General features: G+C 43.2%; 1 protein-coding gene across 1 annotated transcript in view; it reads right to left on the bottom strand.

Annotated features, from left to right (window-relative positions):
* The window catches only part of Brinp2 (BMP/retinoic acid inducible neural specific 2), a 47,214-nt gene extending 30,804 nt beyond the window's left edge, over positions 1-16,410 (bottom strand). The window contains exon 1 of the mRNA XM_038350031.1: positions 16,142-16,410. Coding sequence (XP_038205959.1) covers positions 16,142-16,410 — 269 coding nt within the window. The remainder of the gene's footprint in view (positions 1-16,141) is intronic.
* Between the last annotated feature and the right edge of the window lie 399 nt (positions 16,411-16,809).

Genomic DNA, 16,809 nt, shown 5'->3' with positions numbered 1-16,809 from the left:
GATGACCCGTGTCTCTGTCTCTCTGTCTGTATGTGTCTGTGTATTTTAACCTCCAGCCCCTTACCCGAATCTCGGTAACTGGGTAAAAGCGCACCAAACGCAGACAGAGGGGCGCGGTGCGTGGAACCATTAGGAGACAGACCTAATGACCTCTTGCCGATCTTAAGCATGAGGCAAAGCTCTTGCAGTCAATACACATACATGATCTGAAGAAATGACCATTTTAACCTACTGAATATTGTTCTATTTTATCTGCGTAATAGTGGTAATTATTAAATAATACATACCAAGCGTTTCTGTTCTATTTCATATCTGAAGTAGCAGATAAGAATTTCAGTGTCTATATCAAGGACACACAGTTTGCCAAGTGATGAAGTCTCTGTTCTTTCTAGTCTCGGCCTTCCCATTATTCTTTTGCTTGACTACCGTATCATTTCTAAGGATAATGCATTATTGTATAACAATGTAACTGAGAAATAAGTTCTGTCCTTATATGTGAGTGATTCTACTGAGCCATATCATTTTGTGTATCATTTCTAAAGATAAAGGCATGGTTATATAGCAGTGATTTTGTGATCACCCAGCGCCCTATGTCACCTGAAAGATCTAGCCTTTTTGTCATAGGACACACTGAAGGAAGGTCACCTATATCCTAATTTGTGAAGCCGGCATTTTCAACTTAAATTTGGGACTGTGTATTCTACTTTCTTACATTCCACCCTTTGTGGAAGAGATTATAAAGTTGTGCTGTAGGCTATTTCCATTTTCTGTCTTGGACTCACAGATGGTCAAGCCTCCCTGCTCCCCACACCCATGAATTTCTCTTCATGCTTAGCCATGTAACTGAATTCTACACAATAGAAGGTGAGCACAGGCCTAGAGGACAAAACTCCCGTCCAGTTCTTCATGTGTTCTCTTTCCTCATCTATGAGGATCCGGAAGAAAGCTGGATATCAGGCCTCGAGGAATGGCAAAGTCACTTAGGTCAAGAGAGTCTCAGCTTAGAATGAAGTCCTCAAGCAATCTGTTTGAATCCTTCCTATAAATTATATTTTGGTGTAAATGAGCAGAAAAGGGTAGACTATCATGCTGTCAAGATTTGTGAGTTTGTTTCCGCACTTAGCCTGCTCCTACTAATACTATCTGAATTACATCGGCCTGATTTTTCAACCAGGTGAAATATTGTTGAATCTTATTCTCAAACTAGCAAGGGTCTGTTTTGGTGACCTTTATTATGTGTGCAGTCTGTATGGCCAAGCAGGTGGGCCTCCACTACTCAGCTCATCGGTTCTCTCTTCTAGCCTTTTGGATACACGTGGAAAATGGCATTGGTCTTGTGGCTCTGATGTGTGAATCTTGTTGGGGAAGGTCTCCACAGTGAGAGCACCATAGCCATGAAGGATTTATTTTAAACTGTCCTATAACTATAAAATCAAAAGATTAACTCATGCTACAGTTAAAGTGAGTAGTGCATAGATTTGAAGCGATAAATTTGATTTATGCTTGGATTTCCATTTAGTAAAACAAGTTTGACAGAGGGAGACTACCTCTCCTCTCTGCTCTTTCTAAGAAAACCTCTCCACACTTTCTCCTCACACATTTGTTTAGATTTACCACTCTGGTATTTTCCATATTTACCTCCCTCACACACATACACAGATACTAATCATCTATCTTGAAGTACAACAAATCTAATTTTAGTAATCTCCGAGTAATTAAAGTATTGCTATTCTACCAGATTTACTGTTGAGAAAATGAAGCTCAGGCATGCCAAAGCCACTTATACAATGCTACGCATCTATCAGAGCTGCAGCAGAAATCCAGGAAGCCTATTCAAGAGCCTTGAGTTTCAACCACTTCTGTAGGCTGCATCTAATTCAGTCCCACACGATCCAACTGCTACTGAATGGTTTTGTCCTCTTTTTCTGTCTTTCTATGGTGTAGATGTGGTGCTGAAACAGGAAGGTGATATAAGATGTATTCTTTGCCCAAAAGATCTCACAGACAAGTGACAAAAAAAAAAAAAAAAAAAAAAAAAAAGATAAATAAGCACACACAATTGTGAGAGCTGTTACAGAAATAAGAAGATGGGGAATCTTGATAGAAGTAACCAGCCAGCCTTCTGGCAAGAGTCAAAGTGGATTTGTTTGGAGGGTGTGTAGGAACTCAGCAGGAAGATATGGAAATAGCTTTGCAGGAAGAGGACATGACACACAGAAAGACATGTTGCCAAATAAGCCTCGGGTGCCTGGATGGATCTCTAGCTATGCATTAGGGCTGGAGCCATGGAAATGAGAACTCAATGGCTTGAGTTTAGTACCCATTGACTACTGGTGGAAGAAGGACTAGATGAAGCTGAACCTGAATTTTATAAGGAAATAGGTTTGAGATGTATCTTTTGGGTCAGAGGGACCAATTGACAAGATAGAGTTCAGATGAAGACAAAAATACAAGTGGTCAGTGTTGAATCCAGGAGAAGGGAGAAGGCTGGACTTGAAACCACACAGTTTGGATGGGGCAAGGTTAGAGTAGAGGTGGCAGTCTCAGCAGAGGCATGGCTGCTCCTACCAGGAAGGACCATAAGAGACACAGGAGTGCAGTAGGACAAGTTTTGTTCTGGTCATCGGTTTACCACAGAGATTAAGCCCAGGTATGCAAAGTCAGAGCAAACTGGATGCGGGTGGGGATATTTATAGAAGCTGGAAAACAAAAGTCAGAACATTTTCCCTACATTGAACTTGAACAAAAACTTTCTAGATTTTCTCCTCATTTCTTTACATATTTCCAACTCTGACAGCTGTAGTACTTCAGCTCCTAAGGTATGACCCTATGTCCTGATGCGTGCCTATGACCTAGAGCCAGCACTGCTCACAATCCAGAACTACAGAGAATGCTTTGAAGAAGAAAAGTTGGCTGTCAGAAGCTCTAACATGGGCAACAGACACTGATCTGTGGCAGTTCCTAAGAACTCCGGAAGTGAGCAAACAAGGATAGTCCCTGGGAGCTAGAATTGGCTTAAACAGAGAATCTTGTCAAAATAAATTCCATTTGTTTTCTTTAGGAAGAGAGATAAAACTTGGAGTGTTGGGGTAAAATAAACAAGAACAGCTTAGGAGAGGATGTGTGTGTTGGGAGAGGGAGGAGAAGGCATGAACCTCTGGGGGTGCGCTGTGAGGAACATGGAATGGCTTAGGCTTAGCCAAGAGAAGTGAACACAGTCAAGAGTAGTCAGTGACATTACGGGGAGAAAAGCAGATTCCATTTCAGAAAGATCTTCATAGCATCTGAGAACTGAGACAGGAGGATGGCCATGAGTTTGAGTTTCAGCATTGGCTTCATAGTGAGTTCCACTCTACCTGGGCTGTGGAGTAGGGATCTCTCTAAGAAAGACAAAAAAAAAAAAAAGGAAGAGAAAAGGATATTAAAAAGGAGAGAAGAAGGGCGGGGGAGAGAGAAGAGAAAGGAAGGGAGAGAAGGAAGGTAGGAAGAAGGGAGAGAGAGCGAGAGGGGAGAGAAGGAAGGTAGGAGGAAGGGAGAGAGAGCGACAGAGCATCATAGTTTCTTTTTTTTAAAGCTCCTGCTGAAAGGAAATGGGCTTCAGTAAATCACTGAACTGGGAACTGCTCCAGCCAAGCCGTTTAACCACCATTGTGAGACTCTAGAACTGGTTGTCCATGCTAGTTGGGAAATGAGTGATTTTGGAGTTTCCTTCTAATTCAGACATCCAAGTATTACTTAGTTCTTGTGGTGAGCCATTTCATGTCATCAGACTTCCTTGCTCACCCAGATACTCTCTGTGCACATTTGGCTCCTCGTCTCAAGCTCATAATCCCCATAGTCCTCAGTTCTAAGCTTCTGCTCTGGCTGTGACATTCAAGTGCCAGAATGCAAATGGCTTTTTTAGTTCTTGCAGAAACCAAAAACCATATTGTCAGCCTCATGTCACATTTTTTTTCTATGAAGTCACACTTGCACGCGACTATTTCATGAACCAGGCCTACTTTGAAAGATTCTTACTGCCTCCTTGCTTCCCCATGCCCCCTTAATCAAATTAATAACTTAGAACAGATACAGGACCAGCAAGTAAGAGTTTGGTTTCCCTGCCAAAGTTTACCTCTGTTACTAATAAACCAATGATGTAGCCCATGGCAAGGGATCATTAGGTGTTTACACGCCTCTGTGCATCCACAAGAAGTCATTCCCCAAAGAACCTTCTTTCCTGTCCTTCCTTCGTCACTAGCACGTCCCCAGGTGAGCCCCAGGCTCTCCTGACACACTAGGAAAATGAGAATTCTCCCAGGCCCTGGGGTTGTAATGAACGTTCTGCCTGCACAGTGTTCCTTTCCCTCAGAGCCTCCTGCCCAGGGAGTGAGACGTGGTGTTCACTCTGAGTCACGGACTTGAAGAGTTTGCTCTCTGCAGAGCTGGGGGAGAACAGGTAAATCTCTGGTTTGGGGGAGAGCCTGGTAGGAGTGGGGTGATGAAATCTTGGCACAGCAATGCTGCAGATTATAAGACAGGCACAGGACTCCCAACCTAGGCCCCTCTCACTCTCCCATCTAACAGTACAGGGTAGTGTGGAAGTGATGTCAAGCAGGACCGTCCAAACACATACTAGAAACCTTGACTGTACCTATTAAAAAAAAACAACTTTTAAACCAAATTTGCAATTTCCCAAATAACAGAATATTTGCAGTATTGCAAGTTTCCTTTGGTTTTCTATAGATAGCCCTTGAAATACAAGATGCTTCCAAATGGACATGTATATTTGTAAATCAGTGTCTACCTGCTCCTAAAAGTTAGGACCAGGGATTTACTCAAATTTACTTATCATTGAATTTTTATAAGCCATTGCCAGGCAAGAAATAAGATATTGTATCCGGGAAATGACATTAAGGGCCCCTCCAGTAGAAGATCCGGTTTACAGAAATCTGATTTACACTGTATCCGTGTGGAAAAATACAGTGGTGCGAAGCTCACACATACAGAACTTGCCGTGGGGCGACTGTTTCAGGAGAACCCAGCGTGGCTTCCTCTAGCTCGGGGTTCCCCAGTGCCTGAGTGCAGATGGGGAATTCTAGTGGAAAGTGGGGATTGCGGAACTCAAGGTAGGACAAGGCACCTTACAGCCCCTTGAGGCCTGTCTTCACTATGTCAAGACTCCACTGGGATGCTAAAAGGGAGAGAGATTGCATGTCGATATGGTGGGGCATAATTTCTCTGGGAATATTAAGTATTCCTAGCTCGGATGATTTTTTTAACTGCACAATGATCATTGAATAGTCAGGCTTCCTATGAGCACTGAAACTTCCTGGTGGCTGTGAGACAGCCTTTAAAGTTCAGGATCTTCACCCATTGTATGGGTGTACAAAGAGCACACCCTCATAGAATTCTTATTAGAAGGTTTTAAAGTAATGGATGTTGAATGTTGAGCTGGGGAGATGACTTGGTAGGTAACCTGCTACACGGTGTGAGGAACTGAATTCAGATCTCAGCATCCACAGTGAATGCCAGGTGTGACTGCAAGTTTCTTGCATGCCACCCCAGAGCTGGAAGGTGATGAAAACAGGAAGATTGTTGAGGGTTGTTAGCCACCACCATTTCCAAAAGAGTCATCTCCTGGTATAGTGGGAGACTATATCTCAGTGAATAAGGCAGAAAACAAGTGAAGATGCTCGATCGCTCTGGTCACTACACAAAGGCACAAGCGTGTGTAAACCCACATGTAATATGTACAGCACACATCCATGCACAAATGTTGAATGTTTATATTAGCTCTTATTTATGAATATCATTAATATTAGTGAAGAGAGCATTCCTTGCTTTCTTTCTCTATGTGAAAACACAGTGCTAGGCTAGAGACAGGGCTCAGGGATTAAGGGCACTTTCTGTTCTTGCAGAAGGGCTGGAGTTGGGGTCCCAGCTCAGCACTCATATTGTGGGGCACTCAACCATCTGTGACTGCTGTCCCAGGGGATCTGATGTCCTCTTATGGCCTCTGCAGGCACACATGTGTGCACAGACAGAGGAGACAGAGACACGACTCATTTACGTGTCTTTAAATTAAAAATAGATATTTTAAAACTGAGAAAAACATTCAACCAGTTATGGTGGTTCTTGCAGAACCAGCAATTTTCTTTGCCCCTCACCCATTGCTTCCCACAGTAAGATCAGGAGACTGGAGAGAGGCTCTTCTTTGGAGTGATCCTTGTGTAGCGAAGGCTATGCAGTAAGCAATCTGCTCACTGATGCCTGCTGTCTTTGGGACACTCCAGCCTCAGGCAGTAGACAACCCTCTGGCTCTCTGCCCCTCCTCACAGACCACTCATCTGCCCTCCCGTATATGTCACCCATTGAGACCAGCTCCATTTCCCTTAAGACTGGGTCAACCAGTCAGCTGAATAAGTCAGTTCCAATTGTCTTTAGCTTAGGACAGGGATGAGATGGAAGGGTTAGGACCCCCTCTCCCCAATCTCACTCTGATGTCTAAATCTTGATTGGCAAACTTGCCTTTACCATCTTGTAGTATGTTCAGCTGTTTCTGATCCTGCAGAGGAAGCTGGGCAATTGACGCTGGAGGCAAAGTCCTCTCACAGGCTCGCGGGGGTCTTTTAGTGCCACACTGAACAGCTTTCATTTAGTGGCCTTCCTGGAGGGCTGATCTCCCTGTGCCTGGACCTTTCCCCTATCCCCCCAGCATTTGTGGCTTCAGCTCACTTAGATGCTAAATAGGTGCCTCGTGTTCAAAGGCCTTGTTGTGGGCCACTCTCTGTTCCAAGCTCTGTGTACTGAAATAATTTTCTGGTGGGAGATGTGGGAAGCTCTGAGATGGGAGAAATGCAGCAGATGCTGAATAAAGACACACAAAAAAATGAGAATCTCTGACCCAGAAAAAGCTCATCTCTTGAAAGATGAAAAAAAGAAAGAGAAGAAAAAGGAGCACGTGACTAGCCAGTGTCCCTGTCTGCTTGTGTCTGTGTTGTGACAGTTTCTGGAGGCACTCTTCCTCCCTGCTCTAGAGTATCTGCAAGTAACAATTCATTCATGAATAAAATTAATTATTTCTTGTAGCAAAGATTTAATCTTTTTCTCTGTCTGACTGACTCAAGATCTCTCTACTAAATCTTGTCTGAAAACGTAAGTGATCCTGATCTCCCTCCCTGGCCACCCCGGTAGCTCCCCTTCTTTCTTTTTTTTCTTCTCTTTCTTTGGTGTCTGTAAGAGCAGGTGGGCACTATAAATGCTAGACAAGAGGGCAGAGTTCAGATGACAATCACAGGTACTTGATTTCCACCTTTTTGAAACAGGGTCTCTTGTTGTTTCCCACCATAGATACCAGGCTATCTGATCCAGGAGCTCCCGAGGGTTCTCATGGCTCTGACTCTTATTTTCCCATGGAAGCTTTGGTAAACAGAAATACTCACTGAGCCCAGCTATATGTATGTTCTGAGGAATCATGGTCAGGAGGTCCTCATGCTGGTAGGGCAAGCACTTTACCACAGAACTCTCTCTCCTCCCAAGTCTTCCTTCATTTCTTGCACATTTTAATTTTCATATTTTTCCTCTACTCTTGTAATCTTAACTCAACTTGGAGATGACCCTAAAAGGAATGGGTGTATTTGGGATAACAATCATTATGTTCTGGGGGAAACTTGGGCCTGGCTTTCTAGCTTAGAAACCATGAACCATCTCTCTCTACCAGCTGTTCCATGTTATCTTCCTCTTAGATCTTGAGGAGCTATGTCTTGGTGTGTTTTCCAGTGTCTTTTCTGTTACTCAAACTGCTCCTGATTCTCTAGAAATCATTAGGATCCTATTTTTCTCTCTTTTGTACCCTGTTATAATGCCTAGGATGCTTTTGACAAGAGAGGCTCCATAAGTATTTGGGTAAAGACCTCATGAGCAAATGTGTGATGTGACAAGATTGCTTGCATCCATGCTTTAAGCACAAATGATGCTAGTTTTGCATTTGAACACCTAGCATTATAGAACTTTAAAGAGCTACTTGCTATTTTCTCACCAGGTAAGTACTGACAATCCATTTTTTCAAAGTAGAAACAGGAAGAATTTCATTTGGCATTATCTTCTTTGTTCACAGAAGTACTTTTAGTTGGCTTAATATACCCCCAATGTTATAAAATGGCATGCCCCTACTTCTGAGAAATCTTTAAAATTGCACCCTATAAGAAAACAGTGTCAAAAAGATACTTTGAACATTTTTGAAGCAAATATGTAAGAACAATGAGAGGAGGGCCATAGTCTTACATGTCTTGACATTCATAGTTGCCACATGGGATTGGCTGCCTGAGACCTAACCACTTGTACTCCCCAGGGTCTGTAACCCCACCCCATCAGTTCTCCCCCAGCAGATTCTCCAGCCACCCACCAGGGCTTATCTAAACATTCAACTTTACCAGTCCCCAAACCTATGCATGCCAAATAATTGAGCACTCTCTCCAAATGAACTCACCTAGAAATCCAATCCAGTCAAAAGCTATGTCCCCTTATTTCATGGTTTGTTATTTCATGAAATCCAGTGAAACACTAAGCAGAGCTATCTCTCTAAAATGTCTGTCGAAATCCCAGTTGCTCTCCTCTGAACTTCAGGGTTGTGTCTTTATAACCTTGCTCTCAGAGAACAGTACACATTTTCAATTAGTCCTCAAATTTCAGGACTTCATATAGGTGTGCAATGCAGGGGTGGCAGGTTTTCACAACAGCAGACAAGAGTTTGCAGAAGGAGAACATGCTGAAGCTCAACTTCTAGACATTTCCAGAATAAAATTCCTTGATATACCAAATGCCTTATGTTGGGTCTACAATCTAGATTAACATTGATGTTGGAATGGTTATTCAGTTAGTCACCACCCCAGTTTTAGATACTGCAATTTCTAAACCATTTTGTCCAGTCTTTTCCTGTGTCCTCATTCCTCTCATCTGAGAGAGTGTGTCTGTAACCAGGACTGCAAACTCATCCTTGCCATATGCCTCAAAGTGTGATCAGCTTTGAATCACAACACCAGTTGATGAATATCCCTTTCCATCTTCTGTATTAACAAGCTCCATGTAACCAAAATGTAAACCGAGTAATGATTTTGGAGATCAGTCAGTTTTCTTGGGTTCTGGTCTTTCTCCAGAAATTTCTTTCTATTTCTATTGCCTATTATGCTCCTGAGGCCATGGTTCCTTCGGGAGTCCTGCAGCAGCATGATAACACAAGCTTTCTCTATCTCACTTGCTGTAATGAATGCCTAAGAAATCTCTGGGATGGACCTAAGCACACTGAGGTTGCCTTTGGTTGCCATTTATTTATGTGGATCGTGATCTCTTAATTGGCAGTGGTGCCTCTCCCAAGGTTCGCTGTTTATCCAAATCAGTATTTGCTAGTCGTCGAGACATGGTCTGGATGATAAATCAGCTCTGGTGCTCCTCCTGTGATTGCATCCACAGCTGCTCTCTGCTCTTCGCCTCCCCATCTCCCAGGAGGCGCCCACAGGCTGCTCTGAGGCCCTGCAGCTTTCCTGCTTCTAAAGTTTTATTCCAAGCTGCTACAACTATTCTTATTAGTTCATGTGCCTTGGTACTAATGACTCCTAAATTTAACCTCCCTCAACTGCTATTCCCTTCCATTAGTAACAGTTTCTGTTCATACTCTCCTCTGCAGATGCACCGTGAGGGACGGTGACTTCCTATACAAGCATTTCTCCTCATCTATCCCAGTCATCCTTGCCCTTGGTTTTGTTTTGCGGATTATGGAGGCCCAAAAATGTGAGCCTATCTCCACCTTGTCTGACAGTCAGAGAGTTTCAGCTTGCTAGAAGTTGTTGCCAGTCCACTCTGACCCAAGGTCAGAGAGTTGGCACTTACTTCTATTCCTTCAACGTTATTGTCTGTTTCTATCTCAAACAAAGGTCCCACCTAGATTTAGGTCAGAGAGTTCTGCTCTCTTAAGGTTACTGTCAACAGGTGTAGCTAATATCCAGACCTTATATTTCAGGTATAGAGATGTTTCTACCTCAAACAAAAGTTTAAGGATCCAACTAAATTCCTACTCCCTTAGGGAGAGCGCAATGAATTCCACCCAGGGAGTGGTTTGCCTACAGAATGTTTTGGTCTAGGGTGTGAGCGTTACTTGTCTTGTTCTTGCAACAGAATGTTTAAGAATGTAGCCCACAACCTTCAACTGGTATGCTTATTTTCTTGTATCCTGTTAATGCAGGGTTTTTTTTGTTTTTTTTTTTTTAATCTTACTCCTACCTTTTGGGGTCAGGTATTTTAAGCAAATGGAAATTAAATGCAGGTGATTTTAGTCTTCACTGGAACACCCTTCTGGGACTATCCTATGTTTTCTGTTTTATTATTTTCATTCGTGGCTTCATTCTCTTTACTACTTTTCTAATTTCCATGCCCCTACCCTGGTAAGTGATATTTTTGTCGAAGCTGGTCTCTGGCAGGGGGTAAGGTCTTTGTATGCAGGTACAAATTGGCCTTAAACTTGTGATCCTCCTGCCTCAGCCTCATGATGCTGGGATTACAGGATGTGCCACCAAGCTGGGCTCTACAGCATGGTCATGGTCATTCTTGTTCTCTCAGCTCCACACACTGAGTGTGAACAGTGCAGTACTCCTCAAGCTTCAAGGCTGATTTGAAGCTTGTTCAAATGCCGATTCTGATTCTGTGGGTCTGGGGAGAGACTGGAGGGGTTTGTCTTCTTAATAAACTCTCAGGAGATGCCAATGGGTCTAATCCACAGACAACAAATTCAGATATGTAAATCAAATACTTGGTCCTTCCTGTCGTCACCTTTTATTACCAGATCCCTTTTTGCATCCTGTTTGATTCCAACTGGATTGTGTTATTTCAGGGTTATCACTGTGCTTCCTGCTGGAAAGTTCTTGTCACAACCACCACATGCTTGGCTGCTACTTCTGTGTATCCTACATGAACTTGGTTTTAAGCTGTTTCTTCTGAGAGTCTAGAAATTTGTGGAGTTTTTCTAGAATACAATGTCTCATCTGTCAATGCAATTATTTGTTTAATGGCTTGTTTTCTTTTCATCTCAGACTTCCAATGTAACCTAGATCATTCCTGTTCAAAAAGAGAGGTGTGTGCAGAGGTGGTAAGGCCAACAGTCTGGGTTCACGTCTGGCTTTGCTTTTCTCCCAACCACCATATTATGTTCAGTGTTCTGCATGATTTCCAACTTTCTTAATTTTAATATATTCTCTCTTAGTTTTAAGTGTTTTATCATAGAGGCTTGGATTTTTTCCAATCCCATGATTATCTCTCTATTAAAACTTTAATACAAAAAGAAATTAAAGGAAAAAAACCAGACTGCTCATTACTTTGATTTGTAGAAGAGAGAGAATGGAACATTACTGCTAGAGTGTTTCGAGAAACCATATTTACATTTGCATCATCTCAATTTAGGGGTCTGATTAGGTTGTGTGTTATGATGAAGATGCACTTAGCAGTCAAAGGGAAGTGGCGTGGGCTAGAGTAATGAGCAGGAGACTTCAAGCCAGGAGCCCCAGTGCTATTTCTGGCTGTGACTGGCTACCTCTCTGACCTTGAACAACTCTATCTCGGTGCCGAAGACCCTAATAGGCTCTTTCTGCCTTATAGCATGGCTGTGAGAGGTTAGGCACTTAAGTGTTTACTATAGTGTGGGACTATAAAGTGAATCAAAGGTGAGGGCAGTTGGGGGGGTCACAAATGGAACTGGAGACAGGATTTCCATTTCTACAGCTTGTCTAAGAAGGCTGTTGAGAAATGGTGTCTAAGAAGTGGGACGATGGTTCAGATTATGTTTCTATGGGAGAAACAAATGCTGAGAGGCTAGTCAGTGGATTTTAAAGCTTTTAGGGAAAATGCCAAGACCATCTTTTTTTTGTTGTTTTTTTTCGAGACAGGGTTTCCCTGTAGTTTCTAGAGCCTGTCCTGGAACTAGCTTTTGTAGACCAGGCTGGCCTAGAACTCAGAGATTTGCCTGCCTCTGCCTCCCGAGTGCTGGGATTAAAGGCGTGTGCCACCACCGCCCGGCCCCAAGATCATCTTATCATTTACGGGGCCTTCACCAGACAGCACACACTCTCTTCCCAGCGGCACCCACTCAGGATAAAGGAGCTTGCAGTGATCAGCCTCTGGAGGACACACCCGAGGACTGCTGCTCTGTTACCCCTGACTGCTGGAGCAAGATCTAAGTCTGTGATGTTTCAAAGTAGGCCAAAAGTTGCCTTGCTCCCTCCAGCAGTCCTTGTGGTCAGTAAGAGTATTGTGAGAGGTGTCGATTGTTCTTCATTTGAGAGCCTCCCTCGTAAAGGGTCAGATTGAGGGGCAAAGGGTAAAGTGCTTTAAAACAACAACAAGAGGAACTCTCCCGTTCCGCATAGGTTTCTACAGACTTCGTAACAATCACAGCTATGGTTCCTATCACATCTTACCATTTTTGCCCAGACTAATACTTACCGAAAACAACCTAATATCAAAAAATGATATTTATTAACCACTAGTTCAAGTACCTTGAATCAACTAGCTAATTTAATTATATACCAGTCTTTGAGGTGGGCACTGTTATTGCCTTCACTTTACAAACAATGACACTGGGAAATAAGGCCATTAAGTAGTTCACCAAACATTATATAGCTGGTAAATTTCAATTCCACAACTAGAATCCATGGCATCTTGCTCTAGAGTCTTAACCCTTAAGCACCCATGCCTATAGAAAGCAATGTAACAGAATAAGCACCTTTCTCTGGAAGTCCATGAGTAGAGAGACTAAAATTATTCTGGAATGATTAAGGATCTCCTCAAATTGAGAGTTTAGTCTGATAGTTGATTAAGGGGTCAGGCGGGTTACTAGTAGGCTCTTGATGCTCAAGCATTGGCAGCTAGATGGCAAGGAAGGCCTTCGTTTTTGTGGTTGAGACAGTTGCTAAGTAACTCCACACCTTGCATTCCAAGCCCCTAGGGAAATCTTATTCTTTGCTATCAATTGATTCTCTTTTTATATAGAGAGCATAGACAGACACCATCTGATTTCAACGTACCAAAAGCTCCCTTAAAGGATAAAATGAAAGACTCATTTTTCTTGAGACACAATAATTTTCCACAAAGCCTTTCTGACATTCTCTGTCAACTCTTTTCTTTTCAGCCCCTTTGAATAGTAGGGGAGAAATTTGGGTCTGACTTGGTGTATATTTTACTGGTTTCCTGTGATCTGCTTTAGTCAGCATAAGCAAGGTCCTGAATTTTCCAGAGGCAACTGCTGTGGGATCCAAAAAAAGAATTCCCAATGGGATAATATAGAACCATGCCAATATCTACAAAGGCAACATTGTTGCTTAATCACTGAAGCCAAATCTCCCAGAAGGCTCCAGGAGCCTTGGCGTGTGACCATTCTTCTCTAGCCCCACCGAAGGGTCACAAGTCAGAATACTGCATTTCTTTTGGAATGACCGATTACTGCTTCCCCATGTACAAGTTCATGTGCAATAACTGACCCCAGAAAAACTGACCAGCACAAGTGTAAGAGCTTGTCACATTACATGACCGGAAAAACCATTACTACCTGATAGAGGGTTGATGGTGCAGAAGAGATTAGAGACACTCCCCATAGACCAGTTCTGAGCTGCCACCCAGACGTTAACTGGCTGCTAAGATATCCATATTTGGGTCTGGGGCTTAGAGCTGGGGGGGGGGGGAGAAGATTCTTGGTAAATACCAAGAAGAGAAAAAGGAAACAAACAAACAATGGCTTAGTCCTTCTCTTTCCCATAGCTCTGTGAAGTTCATAGTGATATTAGGATTCCTGACTTGACTTTGATTCCAATACACTCAATAGAAATTATTTTTCTGAAGAGAGTGCTTCAGTGAGGCTTAAATACACCAAATCACGGAAGGTAAATTAAATCTCATTTTATTGGACTGGAAGAACTCTCTGCTAAAATGGAAGTTTTGGTTTTTTTTTTTTTGTAATATGGATAAAAGATCACCACCACCACCACCCCAATTTGTCTTATAGAAAATTTGTGGGGACATGTGCCTAGAGCCTCAGATACTTATTGAAGGTTGAGCTAATGCTACCTCTGGTTCTTCTACTATTCTGTTTTTGTCTGAGCAGGTGTTAATTCAACCAACCCGAGCCTAAGTTATTTACTTTCTCCCTCAGTGATTTGGTGTGAATCTTTGCTATATTCTTAGAAGAAATAAAGGACTAATCCCACTTAAGCAAGGAATGTGAGCTGCAGTCTCTTCCAGAATCAGGCTGGCCTAAGCACGGTGCATAACTATGGCCAGCGAAGAGAGATGGAAAGGTCCTTGGTGTACCAGCGTTTCAGCTGTCTGATCTTGACCCGCTGGTCTGTATCCAACTTTCAGAGTTGTAGACCACGTGATTGGGCCCCAGAAGCGTCTGTTCTGTCCTCTACCTCCACCATAATTCTCCGAACCCTTGTTTCTCATACCCCATCTTAACCTAAACAAGCTGCAAAGTTATGCTAAATGTTAAAAAGAAACAAATTCTCAGGAAAATAACAAGTATCTCAAATTCTATTCTATAAACTCAGACTCTTGCATATGACTATTTGAAGCTAACCCTGTATGCTTGCTGCAAGTTGTATGACTCCTCTGGACCTCAGTCTCCTTATCACTAAAAATCAGGGGAAGACCTAAAAGAGGAAGAGGACCCTCTTAAGTCAGGGAGAGGGCAGAAATGAGGGTTCATGGGATACTTCCATCAACAGGGGCACTGATGAGTCCTACCCTGGATGGCACAAGGTGGCAGGAGAAAACTGAATCCTGAGAGTGGTTTTCTGATCGCCACATGAGCACCATGTTATGTGTGGGGCTGGCCACACACACACACACACACACACACACACACACACACACACAAACACCCATGCATGCATGCACACATGCATGTACAGAAAGAGAATTATAAAAACACAATCAAATTAATTAGGTGAAAATTTAAGTGCTAAGTCTAAAAGTATACTCATTACTAGAAATGCATATGCCTAAAATATGAGCAAATGTCTAGGTGCTAAAAAGCATGAGTGGTTTTGTGTTTCTGTTTCCCTTTTTGCTTTTCCATATTTTCTTCCTATTAATCTGCATTAAAACTGGTCTAGACACTGAGTATGGTGGCTCATACCGTTAATCCCAGCACTCAGGTGGTAGAGTTTGAGGCCAGCCTGGTCTACAGAGTGAATTCATGAACAGCCAGAGAAACCCTGTTTTGAAAAACTTACAAGAACAACAAACTAATTTAGAAAATAAATGTTTTTAAGTAGAGAGAAAAAAAATCAGGTGGCTTGTAATGCTGAAAAGATCAGCAAGGAGAAAGAGAGAGATGGCAGAGGGGCAAGGATGTCAAAGTGCAAGGGAAATCTGAAACCAGAGATGAGCTTGTGTGAACCCTAGCCTTGCCTGGTCAGTAGGTTGAGGAGCTTTCCACTTTCGCAGTGTGGTCTAGCACCCAGGAATATGTGTTATTCCGACCTCTTATGGACCAACTAGACACACCCATTTGCCTTTCACGTGGGGTTGTTCCTAGAGATGAGCCTCTTCCCATGGCCAAAGTTAGCAGAGCATTTGTGTTGTCAAAGGTGAAGGTAGGTTTGAGCCTAACCCTTCAGGCTCCCCAAACCCCTGAGGCACTAGGGAAACTTCCCTTCCTTCATTTGCATGACTAAGTAATTACAACTCATAAAAGTCCCTAACCCTTTAGTTGAAACAGGGCCCAGTATTTGACTCTGACCCACTGCAGCCTGGGCCACAGGCTGTCTGCATGCCTTCTGATTTGTCCTCAATTTATAAGCAGAACAATCTATAAATAGAAAGCGTTTTTTCTAAGTCCCCAGGAGGCATCAGCAGGTTTTCTAGTTTGTGTGTTTTCTTTCAAAAGAACAAAACACGAAAAAGAGCCAAACAAGTAAAAACAAAAACAAAAACAAAAACAAAAATAAAACATGGCACAGGTTTATTTCCCTGCCCAATGTTTCTCCATAATTCACTTCTAGTTCAGCTTGAGAGCATTCTGATCAGTTTGAACTTCAGGCTTGACACACCAGCTGGACACTGCCTATGGCGTGCTCCATAGGTGCACACAGGTGCTCCATAGGTGAGCTCCACTCACCTGTAGATCCTGTACCTGGTGGTGAACCCCTGCCGGTAACGCTCCATGAAATCAGCATACTCTTGGGCGCGGTGGAAGGGGCCTCTGTCTGTGAGCAGCCAGTCCAGGGGAGCCTGTGCAGCCGAGGAGGCATGCTGTTCCGGGACCACAGCGGCCACGGTGGCTGAGGCAGTCAGCACCCACCCGGGCACGCCAAGTGCTAGCAGGACTGCCCATGGGGCGGCCTCCGGCCAAAGCCCTCTAAACTGAGAGCTGCGCTGCCACCTCATGCTTCTCCCAGGCGGTTAGTGTCTTCATTCTCTCGCCACGCTCTCCCACTCCGTGCTGCTCCTCCAGGGCTCCAAACTAGAAAAGTACAAAGAGAGGTGTGAGGTGGGTACAGGACCATATCCCATCTGAGAGCATCATACATAACTAAACGGTGAAATCCTCCCTAGTGATGCAACGCAACCAATGCCCTAAGACATTGACTGAGTGTTCAGTACGTATGATTTTTATTTCTTTAAACACAAATTTAGGAAGAAACACCATGTCGGCATCTTACAAATGAGAAGAGGAACCTCAGATTAAGGCGGTGACTTACGTCCTCATGGCTATGAAGAAGAAAGAGCAGTTTGAGCTCAGAGCATATGAATCCCAGCTCCCTTCCTACCTGGGCTCCCCAAGTA

The sequence above is a fragment of the Arvicola amphibius genome, chromosome 12, assembly GCF_903992535.2.
Source record: "Arvicola amphibius chromosome 12, mArvAmp1.2, whole genome shotgun sequence".
Lineage (NCBI taxonomy): Eukaryota > Metazoa > Chordata > Mammalia > Rodentia > Cricetidae > Arvicola > Arvicola amphibius.
The sequence above is the reverse complement of the archived record's forward strand: the minus strand, read 5'-3'. Positions and strand labels throughout refer to the sequence as shown.